Consider the following 19602-nt stretch of genomic DNA (forward strand, 5'->3'; position numbering starts at 1 on the left):
CACATCCACAATGTGAATCTCTCATTCCACCACATTCCAAACATGCTATTGGATGGAGATCTGGTGACTATGGAGGCCATTTGACTACAGTGAACTCATTGTTATGTTCAAGAAATGATTTGTGAGATTATTGAGCTTTGAAACATGTGATCTACTGGAAACAACCATAAGAAGATGGGTACACTGTGGTCATGAAGGGATGGAAACTGTCCGCAACAATACTCAAGTATGCTCAGTTGGTGCTAAAGGGCCAAGAAGATATCCCTCACCCCATTACACTACACAAGGCACAGTTCATCCGCGCTTTCATGTTCTTCACACCAAATTCTGACCCCACCGCCCCAATGTGGCAACACAACATAAGAGACACATCAGACTAAAATTTTATTTTCTACAATTTCGGCGTGAACTGTAGCCTCAGCTTCCTGTTATTAAATGACAGGCGAGGCATCTGGTGTGGTCTTCTGCTGCAGCAGCTCATCTGCTTCAAGAATCAATGTGTTGTGCTTACAGAAATGCTTTTCTGCACACCTTAGTTGTAACTAACACTCATTTGAGCTACTGTTGCCTTCCTGTCATCTTGAAACAGTCTGGCCTCTTTCCTCTGACCTCTGGCATAAACAAGACATTTTTGCCAGAGAAGTGCCGCTCACTGTCGCTATTTTCGCTTATTTGGAACATTCTCTGTAAACTCCAGAGATGGTTGCGTGGGAAAATCCCAGTAGATCAGCAGTTTCTGAAATAGCCAGAACAGCCCGTCTGGTACCAAAACTACGGCACGTTCGCTTAAGTCATCTTTCTTCCTCATTGTGATGCTCGGTTTAAACTTCAGCAGTTTATCGTGATCATGTCTACATGCTTAAATGCACTGAGTTGCTGCCATGTGATTGTCCACTCAGATACTGGCATTAATTCAATTCAATTAATTTTTTGCAAATGGTGCAAAAGTTACTTTATATTGTAAGTTAAAGACCCTAAACTATTAAAAAGGAACCCCAACTACATCTGACTCGTATAAGCAAGCACTTTGGCGACAGCGGGAAGGAAAACTCCCTTTTAACAGGAAGAAACCTCCAGAAGAACCAGGCACGGGGAGGGCAGGCATCTGCCATGACTAGTTGGGAGATTAGAAGGAGACAGGAAAAAAGGCTACACCTCTTCAACTGCATTAACAAGCAGCTGAAGAGGTGTCTCTAACAAAATGTACAATACTAAAATAGGATATAACTAATATTACTAACCATATAACTAGCAACAATCACAGAACTGATTCAACTATAATACAGGTTAAAATGAACAAAATGGCTGAACTCGAAAGACAGACTATCTCATTGAATAGTGGTATTGTAAAGCGCTTTGGGTGCCTTGAAAAGCGCTATATAAATCCAATCCATTATTATCATTATTATTATTATTATCATTATTATCATTATTATTATTATTATCATTAGGTCAGGCATTCAATCCTAATAACATTATGCTGACTGTGACTCAAAAGACTGTGAGGTGCGACATCTAGGTCTTTGTTCCCACTATTGTATGATGCCGTGTGATGGTGTTTTACTAAAGACTGCGGTGTATATTCATAGGTTTACTTTACACAGATACATATCTACTCTTAAACCAGTCTCAACCTGCTCTGACAACAGTATCACCTCTAAACATTACCTTTCATTTGGTCACATAACAAAGTTGAAAAGAAGGGAGCTTGAGCTGCAGTCTAAAAATATTTCTTTACGAGGAGTGCGGGGTGGTGGTGGTGGTGATGGGAGCATAGATGAGAGGCTTATGGGAGAAAAGACGAGATGGTGAGGAGAGGGAGGGAGCAGAGGAAGAGAGCCGGGACGTAATGTTCCCAAAACACTTGTTGTTCATCTTCCTCTGTTCAATAAAGTGGGTCAGGGACAAGAGAGAGTGAGAGGAATAGGTGGCGAGAAAGACACAGTGGTAGCTTAGTCAACTCAGCCATCATGAATTAACACGCATGTGTGCGCATCCTAGCCAACCTCTGACAGAGTAATATTCACTATCAAAACAGCATGACTGAGAAAACACTGTTGAAAGACTGAACCATTAATCTCAATGTTCGCGAACGCCAAGTGGAGTCAGTTTGACCTGGGAATGGGAATGAATTCTTTCTGGAGGTGAGCCAGGAACTTAAAAAAAATTTCTCCATTATGGTGCATTTCAATATGCTCATGCTCTAAACTCAGTGGAAAATTACCTTCTATGATACATGAAACTGAGCTGGAGCAGTCAACAAAGCCTTGGAAGCCCTTTCTCCCCAAAAATGCAGAATTCAGATACAGAGCAACAATCCTGCTAACTAAAGCAAGTATTATTCTGACAACCTACTTAAAAATGTCCAAACATGGACATAAATCTTATTGTCAAGTGATGCTCTACAGCGATTAGTATACTAGAAAAAAAAAAGGTGCATCTTTTAGAAGTATTTCTGTTTTTACAAGATTATACCCCATTCATGAGGTGGACTTCGGGTGGAGTTTCACTTTAATGCGTGATTATGAGGCCAAAAGCAACAAAAACTAAACGCGGGACAATAAAGCTTAGAGCTCTTGGTTAGGACTTTGATGACTGATTTGGATACCATTGTGCCAACCAAAAGAAACACAGACATGTTCACACAGTTGAAATTGTATGATTAGACCCTCCCCCTTCATTAATAAAACCATTGTAACACAAGCTGTGTGAAACAATGAGTCCTGTTCGAGCAGGCACCAACAGGACGGGACATTTGTTTGTCTGAGATCACGTATCCAAAACAACCACGTAACAAAACAGAATTATGAAAAACTGTAGATCTGTATTTGACATCCTCTGTTTGTAAATTATGTAAATATGTTACACAAGTGTTTTTTATAAAAGTTTTTTATCCTTCTTCTTTTTTATGTAATAGCTTGTTGCTCTTTCTTCATATTTAGTTTTCCACTATGTTTAACAGTTCTGCTCTTTGCCCTTGTTCTGACGGTATTTCTACATATTCTGAATTTGATGTTCAACCAACCATAACGTACTATTTCAGGCATTCACTCTGTAGCTGCTACTCAATTTAACAGCTATATGTTTCATAAGTAACTAGTTTAGTTTGTTTACCCATTATAGTCAGCTTTACATTTTTAATACTGTTAGTAATAAAAACTGTAACTTAGATATCTTTTTAACAATACCAAGTCGTTGGCATAGTTTTGGCAAAACACTTTAATTAACATTCATATTAATTAATATTGATATTTTAATATTTTAGCTTACTGAGAAAAACATATATCAACTGTTGTATCTATTATATGTAGCTAGCAATGTAACTTTCCAAAGCATGAAGTACTGGTAACCATTTAAAAACTTTTAGACCATTATTGTGTGCTTTAATTATTTAACCATTGTCAGCATTTTTTCTTTACAATGTTTGCAACCTAAGGTTGCTTCACACACGAGCACGTGCGCGCGCGCGCGCACGCACGCACGCACGCACGCACACAGAGCAAAAGGTCAAAGGCTTCAGTGAATAGGTGACATAATCCATTTAATCCATTACTGGTTAAACTTGTTCAAATATACACAATTATTCTCCGTGTACCCCTGGTTGGGAAACACAGCTGTAACTGGCTTATCTTTAGCACCCAGCAGGTACTGTTATATTTTTTGTTGTATTTCAATGTAAAAAAAGACTGCATAAGAGATGGATGTAGCTTCCAGGTTTTAAAAAGGGATGTTAGTGTTCAAGTGCCTTACATTAGCTTTTTTTTTTTAATGGCTATAAAAAGACTTTCAGTCCTGAGTCGAACACACACTTTCCTGGTGAGTTGAGGTTCTCAGTCACTGGGTTACAATCAATTTTTTTAAGTTTTCTTCATATCATGTCTTAGAGATGCTTATTTGTGGTATGCTTATTGCTTATTGGCTAATGATTTATTTCTTGTTCTTTTTTATCCTATTCTTTCATTTGAAATGAATATTTTTCCTTCAAAGCACATCTGATTTTACATTTTCAACTAAAATCTTCTATATTTAGTTTTATTAATGCTTTACTGACACATAAAATACTGTAAATATAAACTAAATAACACGTCAGACACTAAGATTTGTTAGGATTTCAAGGGAAAAAAGTTTTATTTCAGTAGATGCACTAAAAGTGACAAAAAAGGTTTCTGTTCTATTGCTCCTTTGACTCAGTCATATTTCATCCTGTCTGTCTGAAGAGCAAAACAAAGAAAACATACCTGGCAATATTGTGATCAGCTAAAACAAAATGAGACTTTATTAAACCCTCTGGCAGAAATGAGCTGTTGGAGCAACAAAAAAACAGGATTCATACAAAGTAAGCATGTTTAAAGCAGTTTCCTGCAACCATTATTATCCTGCACATATTCATCTGATAGTTATGACTTTTTGAGTAATTTTTAGAGGGGTGTTGAAGAAGAACTTCCCCAAAAAACACATGCTTGGTAGGTTTCTGGAAATGAAACCAAAAGACTGAAAGGGCAGATAACAAGAATTTTAGGTGGGTGATTGCAGGAAGAATGTGCATTGTGCAAATGGAGTTTACCATCATCTCTGGCGTGAACTGACCTTTAATTTCTGGGCAAACGAGCAAATTCCCAGCCGTGTTCTGCTCACACTGTGTTTTTGTGTGTTTGTGCATGAGGATTTCATCCCATCACTTTGTATTCATGGCTTTGAAGGGCAGACACATGGACAATAAAAAGTCACAACAGTAAACGTGCACATACACACAACCAGCAGCCCCGGGATAAGCTGCAACCAAAACAGCCACATCTCATGTTAATGCAGTATTTGTTATTGTAATAACTGATATATCATTTTAACAGAGGCATTTTTTTATTTTAGGGACATGTTTTGGAACAACTCAGAGACATTTCCAAAACAGTGGTGGTTCTTTTTGCTCTTAAAAATAGGCCCAATGTTTAATGCCAAGACTGGAACCAGTTAATTAGACTATTAAAGGCTTAGAGTTTTTGGAGGTTCTCACATCATAACCAGCCAGGGTACCTGCTTATTTGTGAACAACTGCTGTATTTATCAGGTATCATTAACAATATCAAAAAGTTTGGGTTCAATGAGAAGTTTTTTTTAGAGTAAGCTGAAAGTGCATCACCAGGCTGCTATTTTAGTTTAGACTGGCATTAGCTCATGTTCATCCCTTTGATAGGCTTAGAAGTTACGGTAACTTTGTAGAGCTGCACCGATTACTGGATAGTCACTGGTCTCATTGACTGTTAATTTACATAAAACTGTTGTGTCTGCTCTGACATGATGCTTACAGGTTTAAATACTTTCACGTCGTGAGAAAGAAGGTTTTCACAGGACTCTATGCAGTCCTTTGAAAAGTCGTCGTGGAGGACTTTTGGCCCACTCTTCTTTGCAACAGTTAACCAACATTTGCAGCCATTCATTTATATACAGCTCACTTAAGGTCGACCCACAATATTTCAGTCGGGTTGAGGTCTGGACTTTGACTGGGCCACAGGGACAACTTTTCTTTTTTGGCCATTCTGTTATAAATTTGCTGCTGTGCTTGGGACCATTGTTGTGTTGCTTGAGCCAATTTGAGCCAAGCATTTAGCTATCAGACAGATAATCTCACATTTGACTCTAGAACACTCTGGAGTTTGGAGTGCATGGTCAACTTAATTGCAAGGTCCCCAGGTCCTGTGGCTAGAAAGTGAGCCCAAATCATCACCCGAGGTGTCGACACGAGGTGTTTATCCTGATATGCTGTGTTGAGTTTTCGGCTGAAGTAGTGCTAAGGCTTATGGCCAACCATCTCCGCTTGAAGAGAGATATTTGGCACCCCTTTCAAACAAGCCATAGTTGTTCAGTCTTTTTCTAATTGTGTGGTCAGCTTTAGTATTCAGTATGCTGACTGAGGCCTGTAGAGTCTGATATGTGGCTTTTAGGTTCAGAATGAGGATTAAATGGTCTGATCTTCTGGTGAATCTGCTTGTACATCAATCCCTGTAAAGACTGTGGCCTCCTACAGCAGCCTACAGTTATCTATCCTCTTCTATGGAAGCAGTAAGGCTTTACTCAGTTTTTCACAGACCTACATGGAAAACTATAATTTTTACACAACTTCCTTAACCCGTAGGTATTGGTTCAGAATAACAAGGTAAAATGCAATTATTTGGTAAATTTTACAAATTATCCTGATTGCTAATGTCACCGTATTGTCCTAAGTTTGATAAGCAAACAACTACCAAGACTGAAAGTATAGTTTTCCTCGCAAATCTCACATCTGTCCTTTTTCCTGTCAACTACCAAGCATTTTGTTTTTTGTTAGTTGGCAAACAGCTTTTTTTTACATTTCGTCCAATCTTCTCGCCCACTCCAAAAATAGCACACTCTTAACAGTGCCGTTGCACTGTGTGATCTAAATGTGTCGAGGGGTCAAAAATAGTAGCATTCAGTTCTGAAATGTTTGTGCTGGCAGAATTCATACAAACTCTTTTATCAGTAAATGGGTGTTTAAGATTTTTAAGAACCCGCAGCCAGCCTGTAAACAAGACAAGTAAAAGTAGCCAGTGTACTTATCTTTTCTTGAGACTTTTTTTGAGAATAGACAAAACAATGAAACAGTTTTCATTGTTCTGCTCAGTTTGTAGAGTTCATCACATAGCAAAACAGGGTGAATCTGAAACTGAATAGAAACTTACTACTATCCCAGTACTCTTTGGCCGACCTTGGCAGGGTGGAATAATCAGGGCTATGTAATTCTTTTCAGATAGGTCAAAGCTGTTGTGGTATTCTTTCTCTATCATTGACAGGAACAACCTAAGACCTTGACAGTCTCCACACTGTGAAGGTTTTGACAGTCTGCCTGATTTCACATAGCCTTCTAGGGTTCAATTTTGACCACTTTTGCATACATCTTCCATGTATGCAAAACCTTCCACTCAACTCTGACCCGTCAGAATTTAACATTTTTAAATATTATTTGTTTTTCTCTTGCTGCACTGATCTTTTCTGCTGTGGAACAATCAACTTTTAAGATAACAGTGAGAAAAAAAACTCGTTTGGCTTATAGATGAAATATGAATATCAGAGATGTGCCTCAATCTTTAAATTAAATTAACTGACAAGAAACTGGCCTGAGATGTTTGAAGCAAACATGTCAGAATTTTGTCATCATCAAGTTAGAGACATTTTATTTCTAATGATAAAAGTATTTATGAATTCTTAATGAAAAGTACATGTAAATATGTTTAGAAAGTGGGAGTATTGAAAGTTGCAGGACATTTTCTTAAAAAAGATCAAGTATATGGACATGATATTTTCAAATATGGTCTTAGACAAGGATGACATGTGGAAATGTTTAAAAAAGGAAGGGGCACATGGAGGCTGCTGTGCTTCAGGAGGTAAAATTATGGGTCGTGTAAGACTGGAAGGTCAATAGTGAATGACGCTTGTAGTATACAGATATATATATTTATTCTTTCTGGATTCTTACAGTGAGTGTATTTTCTAACATACAACAGAACATTTCAACAGTTTTTTTTTTCACGGCACCATTCAAAGAGACCTGGTTGTTAGTCTAGATTCAGGCTGGACAGACTGCTGTGAGGACACATCAGGTTTCAACTAAGGAAAATGTTTTATATCAACAAGCCTGTAGGTATAGATGTGTGCTTGTTTATGTGTTTTAAATATTTTGCTGTTGGGAGGATCATACAGGTGTCAGGGAATTGGAAACTTAAAGCCATAAACAAAAATTCTCTCTGCTAACATGCCACAGATGGTACGACATAAACACATGCAAACTCATGCACAGGTTGCATGATGAGAGACTCTAAACAGCAAATTAAAGTTCACATTCATCCGGGAAAACAGCAGAGAGAACAACATGCTTTTCTTCCATCAGTGATATTTTTGGATCAAACAACCAAAATCGTCTCTGAGTCTCCATCCATCACAATGGTGTTATGATTCAAGTTGTGTGGATTTTTTAGGACCAATTGTGTGTTTCTTATTGGTTGACAATGATATTATGACTGAATGGATCCATGCAGACAGAAAATACCTGGAGCAAAAGGACAGTGAGGTAATCTCAGCACACGTATGAACGCAGAGCACTTCCAGGGTCATGACCAAACACAAGAACACTCTGTGAGTACTCGACAACAAGCAACACTGTGTTAAAATGAGCTGTTCCTCTCTCAGTCGGTGTTCTGAAGGATCCAAACCAACCTGACATCAGTGCTACTCAACATGCCTGGATGAAGTTTAACTACACTCACATATTTGGCTTAATTGTTCTACACCTACTGTAAATCAGCTGATGAAGCTTGAGGATGTTTTTTCTTAAAGGGTGTCCATCCTCCACAGAACCAACTAGCAGTGGTATAGAAACCCAAACATTCACTTGCCATCACCGGGTAAAGTATTCGTTAGCAACACGAAGTGAGGCAAATGACTGAAGCAGCTATCAGTAGGAAAACCACTGATTTACATGTGACTGAGAAATAAATCCATTAGAGAGTTATCTACCTAAATGATTGTGCACTAGTTACCAACTGTCAGCTACAAAGCAACCCCCACTGAGTGAATCACTTTCTATCTTAATAGGGCTTTGTGTTGGAAAATTAAGATTTTCTGTGGTTGTTTGCAAAGCTAACAATGTGCAGCCCAAGACTGATGATGCCTGAACTAAACTTGAGTTTAGCTTGAACGGAAAGAAGTTAGAAAAAAACAATCAAACACTGGTCAAACATAGCTGGTGAATATAACTGAGACTACCAAAAATCAGTTATTTAAATTTTTCCCTGTCCTAGAGTTTCCATATTTTTATATTTTTTTAGGTTTTTGCAATGCAAACATCTTGGTATTTAACAAATAGTTACCAAGATTTTGAGTTTGAAGAGAATCACGGCTTTACTATTATTCTCAAAGACACCAAAGTGGGTTTTTTTTCATCCACCCAGTATTTACTCAGAAAATACATTCAGAACAGATAATATATTAGATAGACTTACTGGAACACACTTCTACATACAGGGGTGGATGCAGCTACCAGCATCGCCATCACTGGCTGATAAATCATGCAATAAATGACTCTACAATAAATAAATTGTCGTTGCTAAAGTGTTTAGAAAATGTTCAGGACAAACTGTATAAAGTTTGCAGTTGTTGATTCTCCATTCATTCTCTGACTTTAAGCATTACAAACTGCTGCACTGCAGTGCTGATGTACCAACTTTGGACAAATGCTAGTGCCTTAGCCAAGGGCAATGACAAAATAATAATAGAAAGGTAAACCAGATTAAGCATGGCGACAGCATGCAAACTGCACAGAAGAGATGTTATGCAGCATTTTTGTCAAAATTAAATGGTTACCTAGCACCGTATAGCAAAATTTGAAAAGGACTGGTTCTTGCCCCAAAGCCACTATCAATAAACAGATAAAACTACATTTGGAACAGAGGAAAAATATTACTTTAACAAGATTTTATGTTTTTTAATTACTGTGCTGCATATGTATCAAAGCAAAGCAATAGTTGTAAAGTATTTGGTCATTTGTGTTTTCCACCTTGGAAACTCAAAAGTACATATTTAAAGGTTCTTAAATATATTTTCAAACCTACCACTCCACCTTTTATGGTTCGTGCATTCAGAAACTTTCAAACCAGCAGAATGATGTGCAGCCACTGAGCAGTTTGACAACAAAGTTCACAAATTACGTGCTCAGTGATTCTGTGAATCACCCACCCCTGAATGACTGTCCAAACAATGGAAACATGTTATGTGTTGTTAGAACATGGGCGCTCTGACACCTACTCAGACCAATGTACATTTCAGGAAAGGAAGGCTTTGCTGCAGTTTTCTTCATTCTTTGATTTTTTTCAGAAATTCTCTTACGTCTCCTGTTAATCGAACAAGCACATCACGGTTACCTGTAAATGACTCCGTGTCGGTGCAGGAACATCAGGGCAGATGTGACCTCGGCGGCGTAAAAACGAGATCGTGCCTCATCGAACTTCCTTGATCGCTGGATCTGAAACATCAGGTCTCCTCCATTAACATATTCCATCACAAAGAACAAGCGGTCCTGCGGGAAGACAGTGAAAAATAACTTTATTCAGTAAGTGTGTAAATATTTCAATTCGAAAATGGCAAAAATATCAACATAACTCACTGATGTTGGTAATTTTGTGAATGAAACATGGCAATAACAGAGCAGCACTTCCTCTTTTAAGATTCTTGATTTTAAGCTAGTGCTCTTACATTTATCCATTAACAATAAATAATTTAAACTCATAAATCATATACAGTCACTAAAACAAAATACATTGTATACACTTGCTTTTGAATATTTTCAAAACTTTAGATTAATTGAGTTTTGGAAACTACGCAGAAATCGTTTACAGTTAACTGTTAAATCTTCTGTTACATATTTTTTGGAAACTTAAAAGGAACCTATTATTCTTTTCTTTATATTCTGTTTAATGAAAATCATTACACTGGCGGATGTTCATTTTAAATATGTTTCAAACGTTTCAAATAATGAGGTCGCTGTATGTACGAAGAACCGCTGTAAGCCAAAAGTTCCATTTTCAAACCGTTTTTCTGCTCTTGATTCTATATGATATCCTGGAGCCTCTCATATGATCATCACAGGTACACAGCTCTGGCTGAGCACAGCAGCCCCGCCCACCAGCTGTTCAAACATTCTGTTTTTCACAATTTTTTCACATCACATCTGCCTAAATCAAGACATTAGAAGAAAACAATAAATGGAACACGAACTGTTTATTAATCAGAGAGAAAATCTTAGTTGTAAATTTAACCCATTTTTAAAAACACAAGACACTTTGGATTTTGTCTCAAATTTCCCTGAGTAGAGAAAGAAAAACAATACAGATTGCTATGTGACAACCACTAATTGTCCCTACTTCCATAGAACCCCTTCCTGTGATACACACACATACAGAGGCGAAAAACAACACACACACTGCTGTAGACCACGCCCTCTGAGCCCTATTCTCTTGGTAATGAAAATGGGCTCCGTGGGGAAACAAACGGCCTCCTTCCTGAATTCCAGCTCGCTTTCTTCATATAGGAAATAAGAGAGAGAGAGAGTATGTGCAGTGAGGGTGCTGTGATATAAACAGCTGGGTATATAAGAAACAAGGAGGAGCCCGTCAGAGCCATTGTGTGAGGCCTCAGGGTTCACATCGTTAGCTGTTAAGGTGACACAGAGCTACAGATCTGAAGCTTCTGTGTTTCCACCACATTAAAGGAGACCCCCGGCTGTGAGGCGTATATAGGATTTGTAAAGAGCGACAAAGACTGAATCTGAGACACAGGAAGTATGTAAACAGAATATGTGCACGTGGAAAGGTAAAAAAAAAACCAAAACCAATTTATCCTGTAAACTCTGTAGAACAAAGACAAAAGCATTTCTATGTGTGTGTTTCATTACATTGAGAGCAAACAAAGTTCTGTTTCTTGCATGTACCTAAAATTGTGGAGCTAGCTGCACAAACAACCGCAGTTTCCTCTCCAATGCAATTAGCTGTGAATGGGTTTAAGCATGACAATGATTGTGCATGTTCTACCCTTTGTTATTTAAAAAAGACAACAGCAAAGAAGAAGTAGAAATTTTATGATTGTCTCACACCCACTGAGTTCTCCTTATTAGCATTGGAACAGTGATTAAGCACGAACATTGAACATCTTTGGCTTTATACAGCACCTGCTCCATTAACTCATCAGATGCACGTCAAACCTGTCGCCATCTGGATATTTGGGGCATGTTTACCTAAAAAACTGTCTGTATGTTTGGCCATAATGAGTGTTCACAACTGGCCACAGGATACATTAATTCTTAGTCATTGTCTATGTTGCCTGCCTTGCAACACATCTTGAGAGCTTTGGACTGCACTTTAAGAGACAGAGTGTTGAGTTGCTGATCCTGAACTAGTGAAAAATTTTGAAGGTAGTCGTCACACTAAAAGAAAGACACATCTTGATTTGTTGTTTCGAACATTTCAAAAAGCTGGAACATTTTTCTAATACCTTAAAAAAGCAGTTGGTCTTGGTTTATAGTCTCGGAATAGACAGCGAATGTGACACAATCGACCTGTCAGGTGCAACTCAGTCTTTGCAGGTTTGTAAGCGACTGTAAATGTCTAATGGGCTAAAGTAAACAAATACATAAGGACAACAGACATTTATGAGAGCATCATTAAGCCAGAGAATTGAAAAAGTTTATGGCATAAAAAAGCCTCTTGTTTCTTAAATCTAAAATTAGAGACTAAACAAGTTTTCTGTTTTTTTGACCACTTTGCCCCAGTTTTCCCAACCCACTTTACAGATGAGGACATAATTATTAGCCTCCAAATATGATTTTTTTTAAGTATTTCCCAAGCGATGTTAAATAGAGCACAGCTTTTCCAAACATCCTGGTTTTATTTTGGATGCTTACATTTGCACAGAAGCAAAATGAATCTGAGAAAAATCGAAAACTACCAGCGTCAAAATGATTAGGCCCTGTGATACTAATAGACAGTTATGTTGTAGTGCAATCATTTGTTGTAGTCTCACATCCTTCTCTCCCGAGTACTCCCAGACTATTTTGCTCTGGCGAATCTTTCAAACTTCTCTAGATTTGCTGGTCTTCCTGCATAGACCTTGATCTTCAGTTCACCTCAAAAATTTCACTGGGATTCAAGTCGGGGCGTCATGCAGGCCAGTCAGTAACCTTCCTATTGGTCTTTTGGAGGCAGATCTTCACCATAATCTTTCTCCAGGTTGTGCTTCACCTTCAGCCTGGTTTGAGGGTGTTTCTTCTGCAGAAGTGAAATTTCTTAGTAAGTGAAAAATTTTGAAGGTAGGCTGTTCTGGGGTCTTTAGATACTTTCTCACTTTGACTTCTTACCTCTGCCAGGCTTGTTCTGTACTGTGTGGCTCTCTTTGAATTTCTCAATGATTCTTCCCACTTGAATTTTAGACACTTGGAAACACTGTGGTAACTTCAATTCAATTCAAAATGTTGGAAATTTATAAAACAGTGCACAGATTTATTTCTCTTCTGATAGCAATATTAACCAGATATGGCAATTCCATTTTAACCATTGCAGCTCAAACAAAACAACAGTCACCAACTGTATGCTTCCTTTCTACCGATATGCATTAACCTTCCTCTGGTTCCCCTTTTTTAAAATAAAAAATACAAATAATTTATATTTCAAGTGCTAAGCTTCCCAAGGGTGAGGGTCGTTGCTAGATGGAGAAACTACAGAGCTTGAAAGACTTGATTGTTCTTTAATGAGAGTCGCTGAATCTAGACGATGAGGAAGTCCAATTTTGTTCGGATGCAAAAATTGTACATTAGCAGGTATTTTGCAGATGACTGCGAACTTTTCTTCTTCTCATATACAGATACTTCATAAGACCATTTTAACCCTTTCATGCATGAATTATGACAACCTCAATCAGGATTTTTTTTCTTAAGTATTTTTATTCATCTTCAGGCATGAAAAAAAGATTTTTGAACTTCATTTTTTTAAACATGAGTTTTTTTTACATATCTGAATTATGAATTTGGTATGGAGGGACACATCACTGTCCAATGTACTGGTTGATGTGCAAGTATACCATCAACACTGGCACAAATGCAAGAAAACAGCCTTTGAATAGCCACTGTAGTGACCACTATGCGTGAAAGAGTTAATGTGCTATCATTATTTCCAGTAGGCAGGTTAGTATAACAGATACGATGGAACTCCTTTGACTTCAAAACAGTTTGCAGTTGTGTAGCAACTATATGAAGGCTACAAGAGCTAAAATGTTACGCTCTATATTAGAGCAGGGCGATATGGCCAAAAATATTTATCACGATATATATTTGAAAATTTGCGATAACGATATAACCGACGATATAATTGATGCGAGACAAAATACAACTCCACAACATTACTAGTGCAAAAAGACAACCTTCCATTTATTTTCACTTAAACAAGAAGCTGGTTTTTATGTACATTAAAGCTTTATAAAAATGTAACAGTGCAAATGCAAATTCCTTGCTGAAAGTTTAACCAAAAGGCATTTCCAGTAGAAATGGGCTGACATATCCTGAGCATAACCATGTATAATATCCACTGAAGTTAAAAAGAGGTGCTTTGCAACATTAAACTGCAGTGTGCAGTACGTATTTTTCGGACCATAAGGTGCACAGGATTATAAGGCACATTAAGCGAAACAAAGCAGTCAGATAAATCAAACTTTATTAAACTCATTCTTCTTGCTTCCTCCACTTCTGTACCATTGATTCATTAGTGTTGAATTCTCTGGCAGCTGCTCTATTCCCATGTTGTTGCAGTATATTAATAACTAACCTCGTATTGTGGATGGATTATCTCAGTTGTTCTCCTGACTGAAGTTTGGTCCGTTTACAGCATCCTGCCATGCGATTGCATTTGTCTCTAACCATGAAGAACCTTCACATTAACTTTTATAAGTGGAAAAGTGTTAGTGTTCGTCCTCCAGCTTCACTGCTTATGTTATGCTAACATAGCTGTGTCGCTAGCGATCACGTAGCACATCATTATATACCAGCTAGCCCAACTTCAGTAACCCTACAAACGTCACTGCTGTTTAGTTTCCTGTCTTCATTTATGCTGGAAGTGACAGCAGAGCTGTACGTTTGATTTTTTTTCAGAAATCTCTCAGTCAGAACATGCTATATCATGCTTAGGTAACTAGCGAAACTAGCGAGCTAACTTCCGCTAGCTTCCTGCTAACTTCTAACTCCGTTAAATGTAATAACTTTTGTTTTCATGGATGCCTGGAAGTTAAACTTTATAGTTACACCTGGTAAAGCAGCAATGCTGATCGTTTTATTAAAGATGAAAGAATTTAGACAGTTTTTAACTCTTAAGTGATGCTGCAGTGTTGTTTGACCTGAAGATTACGGAGCTTAGGACCCAGATTACTCCCAGATTTAAGAGCATCTTAGTCCGACAAATACGACAATAACGATGGCCGCTTGCATGTTCTGCAAAAAAAAAAAGTGCTTTGTTGTGTATCTGACGGACAAACACCAAACCAGTTCCACATCACTGAAGTTGCACCATTTTTACAAACCAATTCTGGTTCATCTGTTTCACTCAACGACCGGCCATGTGCGTATGAAAACAAAGGCACTGCGCATGCGCGTTTTACTCCCATTCTATCGCGATATTTCATTTTCCTATCGTTGCCTAACATTATACCGGTATTATCGTGAACGGTATAATATGGCCCAGCCCTACTCTATATGAAATATGTCAACGCTGACCATATCTAAGGGTATGATAAGGGTACCAGATGTTGGTAAATATTATGGTCTGCTGACCTGCTGAGATTGCGGTTTAAATGATTAAATTGGATATAGACTTAATTAAACAGCATTTGAAAATCATGTCTTCTTAGCTTACCAACCTCTGTCCCTATGTAGATGTTATACCTTATTTTGTGTTGTGTTGTGTAGCACTGCCTAACAAGTCTAAAACTGATTGTAAGCAGGTACAAAGTCCATTAAAATGTGATGCAAAAGGGTCCTGACTAGCAGTGGGTGTATGTTACTATACTAATACACTTTTAAATCCTTTTTAACTGCCATGAAATCAGGATTGCTACTGAGCTTTAGGGACCTTCCACAATGAAGTGTTATACTGTCTGTAGAGTATTGTTGCTTTTCTTTAGTTGGATCGGAACTGATTAAAAAAATTAATTTGGCCATTCACCAAAACATGTCACATTCATGCCATGTATATTTAACCCTTGTGTGGTGTTCGTATTTTTGTTACTCAGCCAGTGTTCATGGGTCTGGTGGACCCGCTAGAGTTTTGGCTTTCCAAATTAACACTATCAAACAATTTTATGTTAAATTACTCAACAGATGTTTACTTCATCCCAATTACAAGACATATGAACAGCAAACATGGTTAATTTTTTCCCTTTACCTTTGTTAGATCACATTTATGAATTAATGTGCTTCTCGTTTTTCTTTTATATAAAATGTTATAAATAAATCAGTTATAATCAAGTGGAGTGAGTGGAAAGACACAACACATTTACACGTGAAAAAATAATTAATTGTTTAATTTTTCTTTTGAAAAAAACTGAACACGGGTCTCACAGACCCGAACACCATACAAGGGTTAAAGCCAACCTTGGGCTCTTTTCTCCCCTCTGTTATCAGTTTAAAGAGGCCTCAAAATTTCGTGTTACATAAGTGGCCGATAGTCCACCTCAGAGAGAATTTCTTCCCTCCCTCCACTCCTCCTGAAAGCGACTTTAAACAGGATGTTGAAATAGTTTGTTTAAATGTACCCAAAGTCCCAGCTGGTCCCACCCAATCAAACATGAATAAACATTTCCTGACTGTAATTACAAATGTACAGATACTGGCTTCCCATTTCTGACACACGGGCGCGCACACATAGACACACACACACACACAGAGAGAGACAAAGTCAGGGCATATTTTAGAGGCACACGGCCAGACGATTCACTACATTCTACATAATGCTGACAATAACGTCTTGATGGTTATCCGACTATTTTGTGTGTGTGTTTCTAAAGTTTGTGTGTATGAGCCCTCTTGGTGCCAGCCTGCTGTTAAACAAGTCTTAACTTGAATCTCATTGCATCTTATACAAGCCCAAACCATTACCTCATACTGTCTGTACTGTGACCACACAGTCAATCACACACACACACACACACACACACACACACACACACACACACACACACACACACACACACACACACACACACACACACACACATATATATTAGTGCTGTCAGCGTTAATCTCGTTAAAATGACGTTACACCATAACCGCATTAACGCAGCAAATCTCCGATAACGAGTTACCGCGGATCGCCCCGTGCGTGGGGCTGCATGGCGTCAACGCGTTAATGAGCTAACCGCGCTTATACGGCTTTAAAAAGGATAATGAACACCACTGAGATTTATTTTATCAACTTTTCTTCTGACGATGTTGTCTGTGTTGAGCGCTCAGTGGATATGCGTTCAACTACTCCGCCTAGGCTGCACTGTCGAGCGCAGATCCACTGAGCACAGCGCAAGCTAGTGAGAAAGAAGCTAAGCTCTTTGCAACATGGCAGCTGCCTCAACGCTACCCGAAATTGAACCTCCCCCACCCTCATTCAGATCTGGCCTTTGGAACTATTTTGGTTTTCATGTGAAGCATGACCCTGATGGACAAAAGTAAAACAGTATGTCAGCTGTGCCACGCAATGCTCAATTACATGGGTGGGAGCTAGTGTGTTAGCGCAGTTAGCTCGTTAACGTGCTGGCCGTCCAGCCCCATGCACGGGGCGATCCGCGGTAGCTCGTTAACGGAGATTTGCCGTGTTGTGGCGTTAACGTCATTTCAACAAGATTTACGCTGACAGCACTAGTGGGAATATATATATATATATACACGCCGGTTCGAGCCCCGGCTTGGACAGTCTCGGTCGTTGTGTCCTTGGGCAAGACACTTCACCCGTTGCCTACTGGTGGTGGTCAGAGGGCCCGGTGGCGCCAGTGTCCGGCAGCCTCGCCTCTGTCAGTGCGCCCCAGGGTGGCTGTGGCTACAATGTAGCTTGCCATCACCAGTGTGTGTGAATGTGTGTGTGAATGGGTGGATGACTGGATATGTAAAGCGCTTTGGGGTCCTTAGGGACTAGTAAAGCGCTATATAAATACAGGCCATTTACCATATATATACACACACACATACATACATATATTTGTTTATTAACTTGCAATAATTTTGATGTGCTCACATTGCCCTTAAAACTGAGATCTAATTATAGAAATGTTAGATAAGATGAGTTCATCTGCTGAATTACTTTCCACCACTCCAGTTGTTGAAATGTTAGCTGTAACGCACTGCTTCTCCTCTCCTAAAAATATGAACGGCTGACATGAAGCTAAAATAAACACTTTCATCAAAGTCAGTCAAAAACGGGGAACAAAAAAACAACAAGTGGGGTTTGAACTTTTGTCCATGCACGAACAAAAAAACTCAATTGCTGCCCTATTTTCCTCGGAACATTATGAGCCATTACCGTTTGGCTGCTGGTCATTACCACACAGAGGCAACCAGTAAAGATTCACTTGGTGATTTCTTTCAACAGAATCTGGGTCCTGAGTTTGTTTTGTGGTAATCAGAGTTTTCGTAATGCTATATGGTAACTTTGAGAAGTGACTTTCACTCCAGATGTGACAATTAGTCTTCAGAAAAACTTTGATTCATCCTTTTATTTTTATTTTATTTATGTGTTTTTCGCAGATGTTGACTTGAAGAGAAGAGCTGGACTTTTCCTTTTTTTTCTCCTTGCAAAAGGAAATAATTGTAATTGGAGGACAGAGCGTACTCTGTGTGTGTGGCCACTGAACCTGTTTTTGCTTTCAAAAATTCTGCATTCTAATCAGTTAAACATATTAAACCCTAATGTGTTTAGTAGAAAAATCATTCCTGCATTCTTGGCTTTGCCTTGAGTCTGTATAATCTTCAATTTAATTTGTTCCTCATATTTATCAATCACTGCATGTATAAACACACAACAGCAGTAATACAGGGCAATGCAAAATGCAGTAAGGGTTTCATACATATTTGTTTTACGCAAATGGAAGTTAAAGTTGAGAAATGTTGATCATTTTAGATGTCTGTTGTATTCCAAATGTCCTTCTACTATCCAATGTTATTAAAAGCTACCAATAGCAGAAATTAAATATAGTGAGATGTACATTTAATAAGCTGCGGCTTAAGGTGGATATATTAATACAATTTTCTGGCTCTGGCACAAAAATACAACATCCAGAAATCAGTAATTGACTCAATCATACGAACAAATGTTGGCAGCAATTTAGAGTTTTGGAAGCAGCCTATAGATGATGTGTCTCTATGGACAGACCGTAGACTGTATATAAAAGACGGTCATAGTCATCCACTAGTTTGGCATTTCAGCCACAACTATGTCAGTGTTTCCAACACATGCTATATATATATAAAACAGAGCCATAAAATACATACTTTGCTCATTTTAAAAGTGTGGACATTGCATAGTTTGTATGGTACTGTGTGATGTATGGTATTGCTCTTAAAAAAAGCTTATATATTCCAGGCTCAAACTGAGAAACAGAGAGACATGCACTAAAGCATAGCTCGATTTATTTTCTATTTTCCACTAATTGGACCATAATTTTTTACTTATTTTTTTTTTTTTTAGAAAAACCTGAGATACTATATCAAAAAAGTAATTTTCTTACAGAATTTCTTAGAATCTGACTTTTTCTCCACCTGCTGGCCATTAGAAAGAATGCAAGTTTAAGCCACTTTAGTTTTTGGCACAGATATGTAAAAAATTATGTCAATAACTATATTAAAAAAAACATGTCATCATAAACTAAAGACAAACTTTATATCAAAAAAAATCTTTTATAAGATTTAACATCAAAATTGATTTATATTAATCCTTTCTGACCTGCCACCTCTACCACTGTTGGGTTTAGGTAAGTAAACATCAAGTCTGAGGTCTAAGGAATGCATTATGTAAGGGTTTC

General features: G+C 38.1%; 1 protein-coding gene across 1 annotated transcript in view; it reads right to left on the reverse strand.

The window, feature by feature from the left end:
- Window positions 1-19602, reverse strand: part of LOC308388908 (protein kinase C epsilon type-like) — a 99369-nt gene that overhangs the window by 12337 nt on the left and 67430 nt on the right. Inside the window, exon 11 of the mRNA XM_080869886.1 lies at window positions 9927-10081. Within this exon, the coding sequence (XP_080726012.1) occupies window positions 9927-10081 (155 nt within the window). The remainder of the gene's footprint in view (window positions 1-9926; window positions 10082-19602) is intronic.

This window comes from Rhamphochromis sp. 'chilingali' (assembly GCF_963969265.1).
Source record: "Rhamphochromis sp. 'chilingali' genome assembly, chromosome: 20".
Classification (NCBI taxonomy): Eukaryota; Metazoa; Chordata; class Actinopteri; order Cichliformes; family Cichlidae; genus Rhamphochromis; species Rhamphochromis sp. 'chilingali'.